We start from the raw sequence: 19,634 nt of genomic DNA, 5'->3' as shown, positions 1-19,634 counted from the left end.
TATTTCAGGGATTACTAATGTATCGGCTTCTCTTTTGAGAAAACCGAAATATGACTCGTTTATTCTTAAATCACCGGAATCTCTGTTTAAAGCTAGACCTAAATGTTGGTATTTATAAATTTCAACAGCTTCTCTGTAGTGCTGGGCAATACCTTTGTCATGCGAAATTAGGCTAGCTTGATTAAACAAAATAGTATGGTCTGGTTTTTCAAAAATGTGCTCTGCAACGGCAGAGTAAAATTTTTCTGTTTTTTTCCGCTTTTTTAAGTGTATTATTAATTGAACTAGAGTGCTGAGTTAATCTATCCGTGAGTCACTGATCAGTTCTTCTTATATACCAAAGACCACACGAACAAGGAATTCTGTAGACACCGGAGGTTTCACCTATCGGGATAGGGTCTTTACCTTGATAAATTTGGCACCTGATAGTTTTTCTGAGATATAATAAGTGTAAATGTTATTTCTTCTTAGATTTTTTTAAATGTGGTCTGAAACCCCTTTAACGTATGGGAGACCAAGATAAACTGAATTTTCCCTTTGATTTGTGTTTTCTGTGTTTCACGCTGAAGAAGAGAGGCGTTTGTCCTCTCGAAATATTCGCTTTGTTGTGTTTTTTTCAGTATTTTCATTTGGCCCTTAAAAACCCCATTTTTGCTCGTTTTTCTTTCTTTATGTTATGTCAGGCCAATGTGATTTAAGAAATTATCTTCGTCATGCTTATGGGGAGCATTCTACCAATGTTGATACTACATTCATATCTCTTGTGAGAAAAAAAAGGCTAATTTGATTAATCAACAGTATTTTCTTCATAATTGTAAAATGAACCGTATTTTACCCAACTCAATGGGACCTTCACTTCACTTAAACACACGTAACGAACGGCAATTTACAGAACGTATAGGGTTTGGTATTTTAAATCATGTAATTAGCGATTGCAAAAGCAAGCGCTACCGGTTAAGTCAGGATATTTTCAGCCTAGAGCGAGAAATATTATGCACGCTTTCTTACGCTGATTTTTATCAAATTAAGGCTAATGCTGAAAATTCTTTTCAGCATGATTTTAGGATTTCTAGACAAAGACTTTCTGAGAAATTACACCGTTTAAAATTGGGAAACTCTCTAATAATCCACCTTTTGCCCCAAAAGTGTATCCTGGTCCTGCTATGATAAATCTCAGCTCCACGCCCCCTACAAAAGAGCAAAACCAGGTTCTGTCGAAAGGATTGAAATTTTCGATAGCCCCTTCGAAAATACCTTATAGTGAAAGTATTGCAAACACAGAGGGGGCATTTCATGACTCTCGTGCGGGGATTGGAGAGATTGCTGAGGTTAGAGCACAATTTGTTGAAACCTTGTTGGATTCGCCTTCTGTTAATAACCCAAATTTAAAATTTTTTAGTAAAAATGAACACTTGGTCTTACACGCACTACATAAAGATCATTCCAGGATTATTACGAAAGCTGATAAAGGCAATACTGTTGTTGTATTAGATTCAGATGATTACGACAAAAAATTCAGAGAAATTTTAAATGATTCTAACACATATGAACAATTAGCTACTGATCCCACAGAAAAATTTGTTCAGGAAGTCCGAAAAGAACTTTCTTATCTAAAAGGAAAAGGTGAAATCACATATCAATTGTACAAAAGGTTTTACCAACGCGGGTGCACGTCCCCTCGCTTTTATGGTCTTCCTAAAATTCATAAGCCCGGTAATCCACTTTGACCCATTGTTTCTTCTTTTAATTCTCCTACAGCAAAAATAGGGTAATTCTTATCATTTATATTTCACCCACTAATTCAGCCCCAAAAACCCTATATTAAAAATTCCGCTGATTTTGTTTGCAAGGTAAAGCAAGTTTTTGTTAAATCAAGTACAGAAATTGTCAGTTTTGATGTATATTAATTTTATACAAATCGCAATCCTCAAAAGGCTAAAATGATTTTGAAGCATAAACTTAATTCTAACCCATCTATATCAGAAAAATCGACTCTTTCGAATCAGACATTTCTTTTACTTACAGCCTTTTGTAACAGAACTTCTTTTTACTTCCATTATAGAGGCATTTTTTATAGACAGAAATATGGGCTTTCCATGGGTGCCTCCCTTTCTCCAATACAGGCTGATGTCTTCATGGAAGACCTTGAAGAAAGGGCTATTTTGCAAAGTTTTTGTAAACCTGAATTTTGGGTTCGTTTCAGAGACGATATTTTTTATTTATGGGAGCATGGTGACAAGTCTCTGGGTTCTTTTCTTCACTTTCTTAACTCCTTGGATCCAAAACTTAAATTTACTCAGGAATCAGAGGTAGAGAGGCGTCTTTCTTTCTTAGATGTTCTAGTGCACCGAAATGATACACGTTTCGAGTTTTGGGTCTATAGAAAACCCACACATAATGACCGTTACTTAAATTACTCCTCAAATCATTCTCCTGCTGTGAAAAGAGGAGTTGTCACTTCTCTAGTTGATAGAGCATTGAAAGTTTGTTCAACACACTTCTTGGATTTAGAGCTGAACCACCTGAGAGATATTTTATTTGAGAATTGTTATCCAATTAGTTTAATAAATTCTTCTTGGTCTCCCATACGTTAAAGGGGTTTCAGACCACATTTCACAAAATCTAAGAAAAAATAACATTCACACTTATTATAGACCCAGAAAAACTATCAGGTCCCAAATTTATCAAGGTAAAGACCCTATCCCGATTGGTGAAAACTCGGGTGTCTACAGAATTCTTTGTTCGTGTGGTCTTTGGTATATCGGAAGAACTGATCAGCGACTCATGGATAGATTAACTCAGCACTCAAGTTCAATCAATAATACACTTAAAAAGCGGAAAAACCAGAAAATTTTGACTCTGCCCTTGCAGAGCACATTTTTGAAAACCCAGACCATACTATTTTGTTTAATCAGGCTAGCCTAATTTCGCATGACAAAGGTATTGTCCAGCACTACAGAGAAGCTGTTGAAATTTATAAATACCAACATTTGGGTCTATCTTTAAACAGATTCCGGTGATTTAAGAATAAACGAGTCATATTTCGGCTTTCAAAGAGAAGCCGATACTTTAGTAATCCCTGAAATAAACCTTGAACCATTTTCCCAGACATACAATCAAACACGGGAACAGCCCCTAAGGTCTCAAAGGGTGTCTGCAAGAAATACAATAATTAAAATCCGAAACAATGACATAGTTCTCAAACTGATTTAATTGCTGGTTCGTTTTGTTTTTGAGTGAATGAATTGTTTTATTGTCTTTTATTTCTCAGTTGTTCGCTAGTATCCGTCGATGGCAGTTCATAATTTTTTTGGATTTTGTGCAAATCGCGGATATTGGCGAATGACTCACTTTCATGGTTGTTAGGTATTTGTTTTTAATTCTTATAATTGTTGGCTTTTATTAAATTTCATTCATCTTTTAAGTTTTTGGTTTTTTCTTTTTTTTTTTTTTTGTTCTTTTCACATTTACTTTCCGCGATTGTTTTTTGTTGTTTATTTTTCTTCGGCACTTTCCTAAGATACATTATTTCGTTTCGCGCTGAAGAAGAGAGCTCGAAATATTCACTTTGTTGTGTTTTTTCAGTATTTTCATTTGGCCCTTAAAAACCCCATTTTCGCTCGTTTTTTTTTTCTTTATACTAGGTCATTATTGACAACAATATAGCTATTAAAGGCAATACTTCAGTTCATTTTAACTTTAATCTTTATACCTGAAAAAGCAAGGAATTGCACCATCAAGTTTATTCAACTACAGATCCTGTCTGCGAAAAAAAGAAAGTAGAGTCAAGTTAAAATATCTTTTATAAAGAAATATTGGTATTTCATTCTATTTTGCATCAAACTACAAAGTCCGTAGCCTCTTTGGCTTTTTATTCCATTTTAATACACTAGCAAGCACCGTGGCCACATGTTACACGACAGTGTGAATTTTTTATTCATATTCTGGTTATCAGTTACAAGCTTATACATGTTCCACTGCTCCCTAGTCCAAATTTTGTTGAAGCTTGATGAAAAAGTAATTTTCTTTCAATTTCATTTTTAGGCCCAAACTCAATTTTCAAGGTCATTTATATGGCAGCCAGATTGACAAATAAACTACCTTCAAACTGAAGTTTTTGAGCTCTGTTTCAGTAGTAACTCGCAACATTCGTGCGGCTTCTTTTGTGCTGATTCTTTCAAAAGCTTTTTCCATGCAGAGAGCAACATCACCTCGAACTGTTTGCAGCAGACTTTCAAGAAAAATTGCGTAGCTATCAGCTGGAGCTTCAGTCTTAGCGTCAAATATCTGAGAAAAGAGACCAAAAATTAAAACCAAAAGCCCTACTACTACCCTAACCGAATATTGATTCAGATAATCCCTTGAAAGAAAAATTGTAGCCCCTACATAAAAGGATTATTGCAAATTGTTCACCAGATGATTGCGGGCACGTAAAATTGTCCGAAAGGATATTACTACTGGAAAGCCCGATATTCTATCAGTCAACTTTAGCTCTTGAATCTATCGGAAGTGTTATGACTAAGCTCATTTAGCATAATATAGTCAGGTTCTACTACTATACTAAAAGAAAGTCTTAGATCATAGAATATTCAGACTAACAGATCACTGAATGTGGTGAACTTCTGTCAAGAAATACGTTCTTACACCACCTGAACTTCTTATGAATAATTATAAACCTAATTGAGACAAATACCACTGAATTTTGACATAACTAAAATATCTTGAAGTACTGAGGACATTAAAAAAAATGTCTTTACCCCCCCCCCCCATTGGGCCCACGGTTTATTTCTACCGGAAAACCACGATTTTTTTTGGTTGTTTAAAAATTAGGAAGTTTTTAGGACAGCAATCCCTTTTCATCGGTATTACCAAAGTTAAATCATAAAAAAGTGAGCAACACTAATTAGTTAAATCTGTTAAATACACAGGCGCGTCAATTGGCGGAGGAGGTACGTATTCTCCTCCCCCTAGATTTTTAAAATATCTTCTTAGTAATCTCAATTTCACTGAAAAATACCTTTTACTAGTATTTCCACTGAGCAAATCAGAAACAACAAAATCCAGCATCCTAGGTTTTGAAAAATACATCTTGCTCCCACTCCCTACATTTTTGTGAATTGACAGCATCTTGCTAATATGAGATATTGAAGTGGTCAATCTGATCAATTTGAATTATCTGTGCATAAGGCTGTATCCGGGTTTTTTTGTTCGGGACGGGGGTATACGAAAGAACTTCAAATTTCGTATATACATTATTGTTACTTTTTTTACGATTTGGACAATTTTTTTTGGGGGGGGGGGGATAAGACCCAGTACCCCCTTCCCTGGATACTGCCTTGTCTGTGAATCCGAATATTAGTGCTAAAAATACGCAAAAGCTCAAATCTAAATTATTCTTTTATAAAATCCAAGTTTTTCAACTATAACAACTTTGAGCAACATTTTATTCAAATTATGTAGCCTGCATGTGATTTTTGCACAGTTTTGACTACACATGGGTTAACGACCAGGTTTTTCAAATTACTGTTCTACACTAAACTTTTCTGCAATAAACACAAATGTGTATAAATTATCTATTCAATGTTACCCCGTCTTTCCCTTTGAACAAAACAAAGACATTTGCTTTGTAAAAATTACTCTGAGGATCTGACTCATTCTTTTTTTCTTTCTGATAATAAAACTTAAGCACAAGCATTTTAGCAGAAAAAATAAAAATAAATAAAACAGCACAATACATCAGGCCAACTGATTCAAATAATTTATAACTTGATCATTAAATATAGTTTCGTATCTTTTAAATACGCAACGAAAAGTATCGGGGACTGACTGTGAATGGACACCACTAATCTGAAACCAACATTTGATCATGATAGGGTTCATTTTACAAGACTTTTCACTCAAGTGTATGTCATTGCTGTTATACACGTAATTAAGTTTGTACAAGTAGATAGATCAGATTCCATATTTAATCAACTTAATAGTCTTGTTACGAGTTTAAGTTTACTTCATAATAAATTTGAAAGTGACGTTAATGTTGGAAAAATGATAGTCATCGACCTTTTCTCCTTTTCTTTATTCTGGTGAAGTGCAATACTTGATGCTTACATTATCATCAAAGATCTAGATAGTACGTATAATGGGCGTCAAAAATTATATGAATTTTGTACCCTCCCCCTTTTCCCTTTTTTTACACCAAAGCTACAATGGTACTTGTATGATATGCCCACTACCAGTCAAGAAGTGAAGTTAGATTAATCCTAATAAAATATACCCAAGTGTGATAAAAATATATTACTCTAGAAACAAATTTGGGCTGAATATTTGCACATTGGGGGAGGCGGTAAAGTACAGCGGGTCTGCATGCAGAATGTGTTAGCTACAGTTATTCTGCATATTATGAAGCAAGAATTGTTTTCTGACTTCATACTGTCCAAACACTTTACACCCAAACTTCTCTTTGTCTTTTCTCGCGCTAAGGTGAAAGAAATTAGCGAAAGAAAACAGTTTACAGTGCGATCATGTATGAACAACTTGAGCGGTAGTGGGTATATCGTACAAGTACCGCTATAATTTTTACGATTCAAGTAATCTTCAAATAGTAAAATTATTCAAGTCCCCCTTACGACCTTTTTGCCTGGCAAAGCCATTGCATCCATTTTTCTTCTTTTTGGCAAGTATGACTTCCGCTTGAGGGTGTCGAGTGGCTGTTATATGCAAGCATAAAATCTCACAATAAATTCACAGCGGCATTTGGTTCTTAAGCACTAAACTATCAAGGAGGCGGAACAATACCTTATGGGATAATAGAAATTCCCCTTCAAAATAGCAAAAGTACAGAATTGTTCCTGTCACTAGCAAAAAAAAACTAATAATAATAACAATGATGTGTCACAACCAAAGGCTGTGCCAGCTTCTTGCCTACATTTACCTCAAAGTTACCACTCCTCGAGGGAGAAGGCCTTGTGACAGGAAAGTCTGATCTGTAGTCCTAAGAGTTTCTAGGCGTGGTGTCAGGTCCTAGGCGGTATATATATCAAATATATCAAGTTCATTTCCCCCAATACATCTCTGATTACCTCTTCTCGTGGATGGGTGGTTTAAGTTTACCGTCTAAATGAACGAATAGGTAAAAATTTGGACTAAGCTATACTGCAGATCATTCTTTTGGGATTCTCTTTTATGTAGGGCGCATCTCTTTATTTCTACTCTTATCAGCATAATGTAAAAAAAAAACGTCTTTACTATCCTACAATATGTAAAATCACAAAGAATACTCCTGTTTACTTAATTCTGTTGTGCTTTAGATGTTGTGCTATTTTGGTTTAGAATCGGGGGTCATTCCTTGACTAATAATATAATACTTTTATTTCTAATATTAAAGTGCTAATTTTATACTTTATAATCACAGAGTCCGTTTATTTTTTAATTAAAATCAAGTTGCCATCAATCTATGGCTAATTCCAGAAAAAGCCAAGACAGATAGTCTGAGTGAGAGGCACAGCTTTGATAGTCGTTGACAGCAATCATTGCATTTTCAAGATACTACAAAAATAGTTAGACATGGTAGGAGCCAGGAACTGGTTTTAAAAGCTCTGAGTGTCACTTTTGCTCACGATGACAACTACAATTGTTACTCACTTTTTCTTAACTTGTTAAGCAATTTTCCCTCTGGAGGATTCTGTTACCTAGAAATACTAACCACCAATACAACTGCTAATTATAGCAATTGTGAAAATCTAGCAGTATTTTATCAAGTACAGAGTGGGCCCACAAATTCCCTTTGAAAAAAAAGGTATTTTATCTACCCCTGAATCTTGGAACCATTCCCTCAACCTTGAAATTTCTTGAATTTTGTTTCACCAGCCTTCAATTTACTTAAACTTAGAATACGATAAAGAAAAACAAATTGATACAGCCCTTTGATAATAATCCAAGCATTACACACTATAACAACATGTCCAAGGCCTTTTGTAAAATTATTAAATTACCACACCAGTATAAGAACATACAAAAAAAAAAATTCCATCAATTGTGTACCTTGTTATAGCGTCCTTCCACCAAGCTTTGTTCTAATTTTACGGGGTGATTAATAAAGGGGTTTCCATGAAGTATATTATGGGGAAGCAGTTCCAATTCCATATGAAAATCGGCTAACTTGGATTGGGAAAGGAGACATAGTAAATTCAGTCCAAGGACCTGAAATTTATACTTGGATTCCGGAAGCTCATCACTATAATTAAAAGAAGGGAAATATAATTTAAGGAAATACAGTAAGTGTAACATAATATACGGTACAATATATATTATATATTATTTTTTTTGAAAAATGTAATATAAAGAACTTGTATATTTTTTTTAATTATTTTTTCCAGTTTCTATGGACAATAGTCTTTCTTTACTTACCATTTGTTACTGTCAACAGTTTGATATGGTACATAGTCGACAACATTTACCTGTCTAACTTTAAAATACAATGTAAAGTTGCTATAATGATAAGAATTTTACACTGCAGATTATTCTTGTCCATCTCATCTTTTCTTCTCAGCGTTTTATTACTAATTTCATGGTTTTATTTCTAATTGGAATGGTAACATTTGAGCAGATTTTCAACTATCTGGCTCATTTCAGTTTTCAGCTCATTTTCAATTTTTTTGCAACTCTACCTCTGCAGGTCTTCACGATAAAAAAAAAAAAAAAAAAAAAAACACCTACCATTGAGCTATCCACTCAAGAGTTTTAGCCGTCTCAAAGGAAAACAGTTTAAAAAAAAATTGTAATGGTTATTTAAGAATCGTAAATGTGGAGCACTGTGTTAAGGACCCTAACTAACTTAGGTTTTTCACTAGTATCATCTTGGGATATTGCATGTCTGTCTTTCCGTAAATGATAAAAAAAAAAGCAGACTCACATAACCAAACCATTGGATATGTAAATCACTTGCATCTTGTATCAATGAGTTTTAAGCCACAAACTAATCACAGTCTTGTTCATTGAGTCCTATGATAAAAAAACAATTGAAGCATATTTTTTTTCAAGTTGCCTCTCTTTTATAATACATTACAGGTAATTATTTGGTTAAAAAAAAAACTGTCTTCTTAATTTAGAATGAGCACATGAACAAGTTCGTGACCTTACTCATCCGTCCAATCACCTAGGACAGAACAGTATAACCAATCCATTAGCCAAATAATCATGTCCAAAATCGAGCAAATTTAACATTAATAAATGCAAGTCATTGTATAGCTCCAAGCAAAAGCACCTTAAATATAATTAAATATTCACCAAGTGATCTCACATCGGGGTTCCTCAGAGGAATACACACTTGCCAATAAGGGTTTAGGCGCTATAAATTCCTGACCCTAGCAAGTGAGCGTGCCTGGCATAAGAACTTATGGTATCCCCTTGTGTAGTGTCACCTGAGAAATATATACACAAAAGTAAAAATAATCAAAATTATAAATATACCCACCAAAATATAGCAAAGCTTCCTTCGCCACCAATCACCCAGAACTTACTCAAAATACTGTATACACATATCTGAAAGAACACCACTCTGGCCAAATTACCCCCTTATTTGCATAGCACCAATCCTTCAAAAAATCCCCATTCACTTTCATGTAAAACCTTCCAAGAAATTATTTCAGCCTACCCACCTGTAACAAAACACCTGCTTGAGTTGAAACTTACCCTAATTGAAAAAATAAGGAAGAGAAAAAATACATCCAACAAGTTAGATTAGAATATCATCCAATATTTCTTGATAAATTTTATTATACTTATTTAAAAAAAATTTTTTAAATTACCAAGTAAGTTAATTGGCAGAAAAATCTCTTATGATTCATTTATGGTTAAGTATTTGACTTCTATTTTTAAAAGCAATGTAATTACTACAAGTTCTTGCATATCTAAATAGTTGGGAATAAAAAGCTGAATATGTGATATTTGAATGTATATTGCTTTTAAAGAATGGGAAATTAACAACTTCGCAATTAAAATCGTCCGTTTTATTATATATTTTAAAAACCAATTTAATATTATGTGAAACATTAATATCTAAATCTAGAAAGTGGCCATAATTGCCTTTCCCATTGCTAGGTTTCAGAATTAACTCTGGTGGATATATATTGTTCGAAATCTCTAAAAACTCTGCACAATTTATCACCAGAAGATGATCTAAATATATTTTATTATTTGAAAGCGAATGTTTAACATTACTTGGGTTCATTTTATCAATCATAAACTTATATTCTAATTGGCTTAAAAACAAGTCCGCTATAAATTGACTGGCATTACCCCCCCCCCCCCCATAGGAATTCCAATAATTTGCTTATACATATTACTATTAAACTTTGAACTAATAGTACTATTAAAGAAGTTAGTCCATCTAGCCTTGTTGTTATAAGCGTCAATTAAAAAAACCCCAACAAATAAGACAAAAGAAAAGCTTTCTTAATATTCTTTTTTAAATTTCCAAATACTAAATTAAGTGGTAGATTTGTATATAATGTAGTGAAATCAAATGAGTCCACTCTTTTGGCTGAAACTAAAGCCAGAGAATCTATTATTTGTAATGAATTATTGACACTCCAAAATGAATTAAAATTAGAATTTGTTTTTAATTCCTGAGCAATATGCCTTAATTTTATTTCTAACTTCCCCTAAAATACACGACAGGTCAGTCGCCGCAATTCTGATTGGACACCTAGCTGCACGAGCAATAAAGCGTGGTTTAGGGGGATTCTTATGAAAATTTCCTGTCCAATATAAGATAGGGACATTTTTATCATTTTCATTAATTCAAATATTAAGTTTTTTTAAAAGTATGTGCAGCCTCTAAGAGGCTGCACTCGCCTCTTAATTTCCATCTGTGGAAACAAACCAACATCTCAATTAAAATGTAAATTGCCCCTTGGCATAATTTCAAATAATCTAAGGCCGAAAATGCAAAGGCCTGTGGAAACGATAAGGGTTCAGGGACTGAAGTAAAATTTTTAGCGAACCATGAATCACCTTTTTTCTGGATTCCCTCCCCTGGGATAATCAGATGAAGAATAAGCGTTGATACCAACTAAAGATGAAACTTGGATACTGAATATGGTTTGCCGGAAATAATTGTCGATTCCCATGAAGAGTAACAACTATGAATAGGGTTACTGGACAAAGGTTTGGGTGAAATATGGAGTGACTGGGAGAGAATATCCCCCAAGGACTCCAGATCCGAGAGGCAAAATCTCGATAACAGGGTCACAACTGGCCATCCAGTGGTCCAGTGAGCAAATTGTAAATCATTCTTTCTTCCCCAAAGGGGTTCCTCCCCCGCAAAAAAGACCAAATCTCCCTTAGAGTTGATAGGACTAATCTCAGATTCCTTTCCATTCCATTCCAAGTTTTTCCATTCCATCCCGACATTCAATATCTCCCAACTTTTTCCCAACCCGTTGTAGGTCGTTCAACTCTATTTTGTAATCATCTTGTTTTATTCCCCATCGGTCTTGGACCTCTTTGTCCCCCCTAAAATTTATTTTATCCATGTTAGCTAGGCACAGCCCATTTAATTTTTTATTTATCGCCCTATTATCTATTTTATTTAAGTTAGCCAGGCACAGCCCATCCAATTTTTTATTTATTGCCACTGCAGGCTGAATCTCCAATTTGTGTCTCTTTTTTGTATTTCTCTTTTCATCTCTACTTTTCTCAAATCCTTGAATCGCGCACATTAAATCATCATTAAATCATCTTTGACTGCCTTTCTTTATTGCAGTTCCGCTTTGCGTCTTTTTTCTTCTTTTTTTATTTTTCTTCACTTTTACCGCAGAAACAAATATTTCGTTATCAAATGGAAACTGAATTCCGACATTTGGTTTTTCATATTGTACTAAAATTTGACGAACTTTACGAGGAAAAGCACGTAAAATAAATTTCGCCTCATTTTTGTCTGGTACAATCAGTGCTTCATTTTGGCAAATACTTTTCGGCGTCTCATATTCGTTAAAAGTGTTCTCAAGTTTCATATTTTCTGGAAACTTCCCCAAAAATCATTTTCGCGCGTCTTATTTTCAATATTATGTGGTCTTTTTACTTCCGCATCCCATTTTTGTGGATTATCAACATTTCAAACACGAGATCAAGCATTTCCCTTTTCCGACAGGGGGGCTCAGCCTCCCAATTTGTTTTACGGTCCGGTGCACCTCCCCCCCGTAGTCAACGAAGTGGTATATTTTTCCGTCTAAGTGCAGTTTTGTAATTTTCCCACTGTTAAAGAAGTCGCTTTTAACGATAGGAGATTTCCGATATACACAAAGTCTCTTCCTACTAAAACATCCACTGCAAGCGTAGGTACTAAACCTACTTTTATCGTTTTTCTTTGGACTGTACCATCGTTCTTTGCAATTTCTAATCCAAGCAGACGGGCATGGGTGCTTGTCTCCATTATAACATAAAATGTTGTAATCATATTTTTATGGTCTATCTCCGTTCTATTAATTAGGTCAGTTTGCACACAATTTTGGTCACTGCAAAATTCAATTGCCATTTCAACTAATTTTCCGTTCAATTTTCCGTATATTTTATGCGACTCTGCAAATGCGTGATTTTTCCCTTATTATGGGTCATGGCACAGGCTGTCGTTTTATGTGGTTTTTGGTCATATTTACTGGGGCAGTTTCTTGCCAAATGCCCTGTAGTCCCAAAGCTATAGCAAGTTAATTCTCTTGCGCTGTGTTATAGTGCCTATCTTTGTTATACTCTCTGTATTGAAATATGTCTGTGTCATCAACTTCCTCTCTTATTTCCGTCCACATATTTGCAATTCCCGCCATTTCTTCACTTGTTTTTCTTTTCAAATATATTTTCAATTATATGTGGGTATTTTCTAAAAATTGTTCCATTACTGTTTTATCTATCACTTCCGTCAATTTTTCCTTTATCTCTTCCGGGTCTTCTAACATTCTACAATTTTCTAACTCTAGTCATTTTAAATACTTATCTTTTAATTTGTACCTGAATTCTAAGTTTAGTTGTCTCGTTTTTTTTCGCTTCTAAACCTTCTTGGAAAGTGCTCGAGGGAGAGTTGAAACTTTTCAAAAATGGATTGTTTTAGTCTTTCAAAATCTCTTGAGTAGTGCATCGGTAATGCCTTAACAGTATTTTGTGCTTTGTAGTTAAGGAAGGGCCATATTGATGTCACCCAGTTTTCTCTCGGCCATCCGCTCAATTCCGCCGTTTTTTCAAAATTTTACATGTATAAATGTAGATCTTCATTTTCTTTCATTGGTTGAAGGTTTATTGCCTGCATTACCTCTACTGTAGACGATTTCTGAGGCTCTTGGGAATTTCGCCCTGCAATCATTTTCATTATGTGTTTTCTTTCCTCTCTATCTGCCTCCTCCTTTTTTTCTTTGGCTACTCTATCCTTTTCTCTTTCTTCTCTATCTTCCTCCTCCTTTCGTTACTAGCTATTCTAATATTCTCTTCTCTCTAGTCTCTAGCTATCCTCTCTGTCTTTTCTATCTCTCTCTCTCTCTTTCTTTTCTATCTTCCTTCTCTTTTCGTTCTCTGGCTATTCTATCTCTCTCTCTTTCTTTTCTATCTTCCTCCTCTTTTCGTTCTCTGGCTATTCTATCCCTCTTTCTCTTTCTTTTCTATCTTCTTACATTAACTTCAATATATGCTGTGTCATATCTAACTGACTACTTTTTCGCGATCCCCTGCTGGAAATTGAGCTTCTACTACTCCTGCTACTCGGCCTACTCTGATTCTCTCTGTCGTTATATCCTCTTAATTCCTTTTCTGAGTCTGTTCGTTCTATAATTATATTTTCTCTATCTGGGAATAATTATTTCTGAATCTGCCGTACATTCTTCTCTCCTTCCACGGTTCGTACCGGAGATCACCCTATTACTGGTTTTTTCCCCCTTCGCACGTGTCAAAATTGTCTATTTCACCCCATGAGTGAAATATGGTTCTATCTGATGGTGCTTTTCCTAGAGTACTTCTCGCGGGAGTCGCATACAATTGTGGATCTGAATACGAGTTTTGGTTTACCGCGGTAGTTTTTTTCGAATTCATATATAATTCTATCAACTCTTGTCCCTTTTCTGATCTTGTGTGAATCTTTCGTTTTTCTGCCATTATATCAAGGTTTAATTAACGTCAAAATACTTCTTCAGTCTTAATGTAAATTCTTTTACCATGAAAATTCTTCTTGTCTTTTCGTGGAAAATTGTTGCGTTTTAATTTGCCGATTTAAAGTGGGGGCGCAGCCTCCCTTGTCTCACAAGTTACTTAGTCGCGTGATATATTGATTCCTAAGTTTTATTTCTTACTATTGTCTAACTAGGCACAGTACATTTAGATCTTCCTAATATTTTTAATTAATTTCCTAATTTTTTTCCTCTATATGTAGTAACTATAGGCTACTTTGTAGGCCAAACTCAATTGTCTCTTCGAAAACGGAGAACTCTTTTACTATCAGGTTTACCGATAGGACCTTTCTTGCAGCCGCCAATATTCGTGTGTTAAGGTACGGGTATCCCCACTTATTGGTCCAAAAAAGGTGCTACGCCACTTACTGGAGAGGAAAGCCCTTGATGGTGCTAAATATTACAATGAGATGTCCGCGCTTACCAAGACGGTTCTGTAAATATAGGATATGTTAGTACCCAATTTACAATATACTCTGCCCCAGGATATGGTAACGTGATCGAACGGTCAAATGGCCAAATTTTAAGGCCAAGAGTGCACCCAATCCGGGTCACCACTAAAATCTCTAGCCATCTCCATGCAAGGTAACAGACCCCCTATGTCGATATAATAATGACGGTATTTAGCGCAACTCTATCCCTGCCCTGTCTGGGTTCCTGGAAAAAAATAGTCTACACAGCTTTAGAAAATAGCTTACTTGTAATCTTCCAAAAAGTCACACACATATGTCTACTCTGAAAAAAACAGACTCCCCCAAACGGGGTCTCAATCTAGACTAACTAATAAAACATTGGTTCTGTACAACAAACTTTGCATAGGGGTGGACCTTCCCTTGGCCCTGGCCAATTTTCTAAATCAACATCTAAATCCATTCTACTTTTGCGTATATTTTATCTTTCAATGGCCCAGACCCGGAAGACAAAAATAGAATTTAACTTCAAAGCTTACTTATTGCGAATGAATCTAGCTTAGCAATCAACTTATGATTAAAATTATCTTGTAGGCCAGTATAATTACAGAAAAGAAAATAGGTCATTTATCTGTAAAGAAAAGAAACAAGGGGTCAAACCCCAACAGTCTCCATATTTAGCTTAATCAAAGCAGTTTTGTAGATGAGGAAATTTAACTTACCAGTACGTTTTAACTTGAAACTTACCATTACTATTACTTGAAGAGTTTCATAGATGTAAAATCTACCTTGCAAACCCCCTCCCACCCCCCGTCCCAAGCAAGGTTCCTGCGCTTGTTGTTGTCTTCAGGGGATACATGAAGACAACATGATAAATAATTTTACATGAAAAAAAATCTAGCATAACACTTACTTGTAATCAAAGTAGAAACTTTTCAACTGAGCTACATATCTTTCAAATGCAGGTATATCTCGTTGACTAATGCTGAATAGAGCTCCAACTTCAAGAATTTCTCCTAAAATAGAAAGCTTTCTTTTAATTCTACTTTTTAATTAAGAAAGTGAGTGACTGTCTCTGTATCACTACATAGTGATTAGTGATCTTTTTTCATCAACCAAATAAATATTACAGGAGTGTTAAAATACCAGAAAATATCATTGGGCATCAGCCCAAAGAATTCTCAAGAAAGATATGGGTCAAAATTTGTTCAGCCTAAAAAGAATCCAAATTTAATATTTAATATATAAGGCAGTAATGTTTAGGCCTATCTTGAAACTAAAGTTATAATAGAAACTAAACAGGTCAATAACAACCATAGTGTTTTGGTGGGCTGTGCAATTGAACAAGGCAAACTTTAAATGATCTAACTGTTAAAAGCTTCCTTTTCAAAAATAAACAGATTTCGAATTTTAAGCTCACTAAACAACTCAGCAGTTAGTTCTCATGTGTTTTTGACAATTTTCAAACTTTATTCTAACCAAATCACAGAACTAAGGAGTTCATGAGAATTTTATCAAAACCATTTCTTACTGGTGGAAGAAATAATAGCATAATTTCTGAATTGAATGACTGATTAATACTCTTATGTGAGTGATTGACATTAAACATGAACTATGGCTCTTTTTTCAGCAATGCCAAAAGCTAATGTATGATCACAAAAAGTGAAAGAAAAATCAGGGAAGGACCTTAAATCAGACAAGTCTTAGCAATTTGATTAGCAACAAGTAGGTCTGTTTATGTAATTTAAACTGAAAAGTGAAAGCTTTATTTGTTCAATCATTATGATCCAAAATTTAAGCAGCACAAATTTACCAGATATTTGGGTAAACTAAGCATTCCAAACTAGACTTTTTCTTAAACCTTTTTAGGTTATATGTCACTACCAATGTATATACACTAAAGACATAGCAATTTTTTTCAATTTTACAAACCCAAATAATGTGCATTACATTTCTGTGATTCCAATTTCCTTTTTAAAACTTTATATGAAACATAAACTACAATGTTTTATATACTCTCTCCCCCTAGCTTTTGAAAACTGTCTTTTAACTATTTTCACTGTGAATAAAAATAATAAAAAACTGACTTTCTATAATAACCCTCCACCCTTCGATTTTGAAAAAACAATTTTGTTTCTTTATTAAAGAAAAAAGATTAAATCCTAAATCAAGAATTAAAGAAAAATTCTTCCCTTCCCTCTAGATTTTTGTGAATTTGCGCCCCTGGCTGATGCCAGAGACTTGACTTACTAATAGGAAACGACTTACTGGCTATGACAAGATCTTGAGTTGAAGCCTCTTCTGCACCAGCTAGTAGCCCACGAGTAGCTAGGATAACCTGAAACAATAAAAAGCAATGTATATCTTCTATCCAAACCTTAAACTTTGTTTTAATACCTGTACATCAAATTATTGTTGAAAATGACTGTACAAATTTTCTTTCTTGCCTATAGAGCAATATAAACTTCTCCAAGCCATTTAAAAATAAGATCATTGGTGCATATGCAAGAGCACACTTGAAACCAACTAGTAAAAATGATTTCTGAAAGTAACCTACAGGTTTATGACCCTTTTCTCACAGACAAGAGATTTAGGCTAGTTCTAACTAGAGCTGTGTTTTGGATATTGAAATGGTGGTATAAATTGTCATTGCACCCAAAGAGGCTACACAAATTTCTTGTTACTTGTCTTGTCATTAAGCCCCCTCAGAGCTCTTTACACAATTATTTTTTAAACATCAAAGTAGTCATTACAAAGACCACTAAAACAGATGAATTTAAATTCGTGAATCAATAGTGTCAGGATTAGCTTATTAGAAGTAATAACCAAAAGACACCTGAATACTACCGGGAAAGGTATTTGGTTTTTTAAGCCCTTTAGGTCTTTTCATGAAATTGTTCTATCCAAATTCAGTTGTCTTGTCTCATTAAACCCATGAGCACCCACTAAAATGGCTTGGCTTTCAGATGACAGACAAATTCATTAGCTTATTAATTTAGTAAATTGCAATGGAGCAGACCACATATGTGATTTTTCTTAAAGAAATTGGATCAAAATTACCCAGTTCTGTCCCAGTGGTTTAGAGAATGCTCTGAGAAATCCAATTTTAATTTTTAACAAAAAGATGCAAAATTTCAGCTCACAAGAGCCCAGATTATGAACAAAAAAAAGTGTGTCATGATCTTTGATAAATAGCCTACTTGTAAAGATTGCAAGGATTAAGTACAAACTTGTTAAAGGTTGTTATATGCTCCTAAAATACATACTTGGGCTATTTAATTATTTACAGTTGGGACTTTCATCTGATTGCCTTTGTCTAAAGTTGTAAGTTTATTACTATTTTTAGTAGCAAATTCCTGATGTAGATTAAGTGTCGATTAAGATCAGATCCAGTAAATATGGCCCTATTTCAAACACTTCTTTTTCTCACGAATTATGGAAAGAGTAATTGTCTACTGACTCCAAAATTATTATATAAAAAATAATCATGGCAGCACAGCACAATTTGAAACCAGTGAGTCTTTTAACACATAAGTGATGGAAGCATCAAATATTTTGAAAAGGTTGCTAACTTATCTGAAAAGTTTGATTATGTGTATATTGACTTTTGTATGGCATTTGACAAGGTATCAATACCTCAGCTGTTCCGAAAATCCTGAAATTATGAGATTGAATCCAGCTGCTTTGGGCCAGATTCAGTATGTCTATTCGTCAATGATTTTGTCTCAGGTAGTTTAGTCTAGCTGGTTGAAAAAAAAATTGTAGATCATATAGAACTTCATTTAGCTATCTCCTTCTCACTTCATATGGCTCTTCTACAGGAATATTTAAAAGTATTGTTTACTTGGTGTAATTCAAATTCAATGTTTATTAACCAGGGAAAATCTCATGTGGTAAATTATCTAGCAAAAGCACTTTCATGCTAGTGTCTTATTGGTGATGTAAAGGTATACTCTACTGATTCTATCCGGAATCTTGGTATTATTCCTGATGATCAACTGATGTTTGGAAAGAAGCATTAGCTGTACTGTGTAAAGCAAACTAGTTTCCTGTGCATCAAAAGAATGTTCAGAAGTTTAATCTGCAAAGTCTGACTATATTGTATCAGACAATGACACGACCCATTGTTGAATACAACTCATCTGTGTGGTGTCCAACAAGAAAATCTGAGTTACAACTCATTGAAAAGTTCAAAGACAAGTATTTACATTTTTATCCTATTTGAAACCATTACCTTGTGGGCACAGGTTAAGTTGCCTGAGCCTAGTATCTCTGAAATTCAGGGAGATCAAATTTGGTCAACATTTTTTGAATAGTTAAAAGTATTTATTAATACCAAAATACGGTAAGCTTTATCAAGCTTGATGATTTATCCTGTGGTGATTTCTTCCAGTTAAGCCAATATTCACCTAAATAACAAAACTTATTAAAATTGTACCAACCAAAGGTTGTAAGTAAAGTCAGATAAGGTTCTTGTATAAATTATTCTGTCAAATCATACAACATGTTGCCTGACCATTTTGTTTTAACAAGAGATATTGCAGCTCTAAAACAGCTTTAGTTGGAACCTTACCATAGGAAGAGCAATAGCGCTGCCTAAGTAAAGAACAATGTTGGCAAAATGTATTATTTTTTTATTTTATTTTTTCTAGACCAGGGCGCTTCGTATCAAAGGAGTTGTCACAAAAACTTTGAAAAGGGCTCATTCGATTGGAAATTGGAATGACTAATGCCCTTTTTAATAGTCAAAAGTGATTGGAAGGCAATTAACACCCCTTCCACACCCACCCTTTCCCCAAACACATCCAATTAAAATTTTGAGATAGCCATTTTGTTCAAAGTATTTGATTTCCAGATAGAAATTGTATTTTTGAGGAGGATACTCACCCCACAGCCCTCAGGCCAAGGGTTGTAAGTTATGCCCTGGGGGCATATAAGGTTTTTTATAGGAAGCTTTGTCGTAGAAACTTCAAAAAAGGCTCATTTGATTAGAAATTCAAGGGGCTAGTGCCCTTTTTAATAG

At 34.5% G+C, this 19,634-nt stretch overlaps 1 protein-coding gene across 1 annotated transcript in view; it reads right to left on the bottom strand.

Annotated features, from left to right (window-relative positions):
• Window positions 1-19,634, bottom strand: part of LOC148950206 (26S proteasome non-ATPase regulatory subunit 8-like) — a 41,018-nt gene that overhangs the window by 1,782 nt on the left and 19,602 nt on the right. Inside the window, exons 2-5 of the mRNA XM_089092233.1 lie at window positions 16,880-16,949; window positions 15,525-15,627; window positions 8,038-8,230; window positions 4,102-4,287 (exon numbers count right to left, since the gene is read on the bottom strand). Coding sequence (XP_088948359.1) covers window positions 4,102-4,287; window positions 8,038-8,230; window positions 15,525-15,627; window positions 16,880-16,949 — 552 coding nt within the window. The remainder of the gene's footprint in view (window positions 1-4,101; window positions 4,288-8,037; window positions 8,231-15,524; window positions 15,628-16,879; window positions 16,950-19,634) is intronic.

The sequence above is a fragment of the Artemia sp. Qi Xiang Cuo genome, chromosome 7 (genome assembly GCF_049724085.1).
Source record: "Artemia sp. Qi Xiang Cuo chromosome 7, ASM4972408v1, whole genome shotgun sequence".
Classification (NCBI taxonomy): Eukaryota; Metazoa; Arthropoda; class Branchiopoda; order Anostraca; family Artemiidae; genus Artemia; species Artemia sp. Qi Xiang Cuo.
The sequence above is the reverse complement of the archived record's forward strand: the minus strand, read 5'-3'. Positions and strand labels throughout refer to the sequence as shown.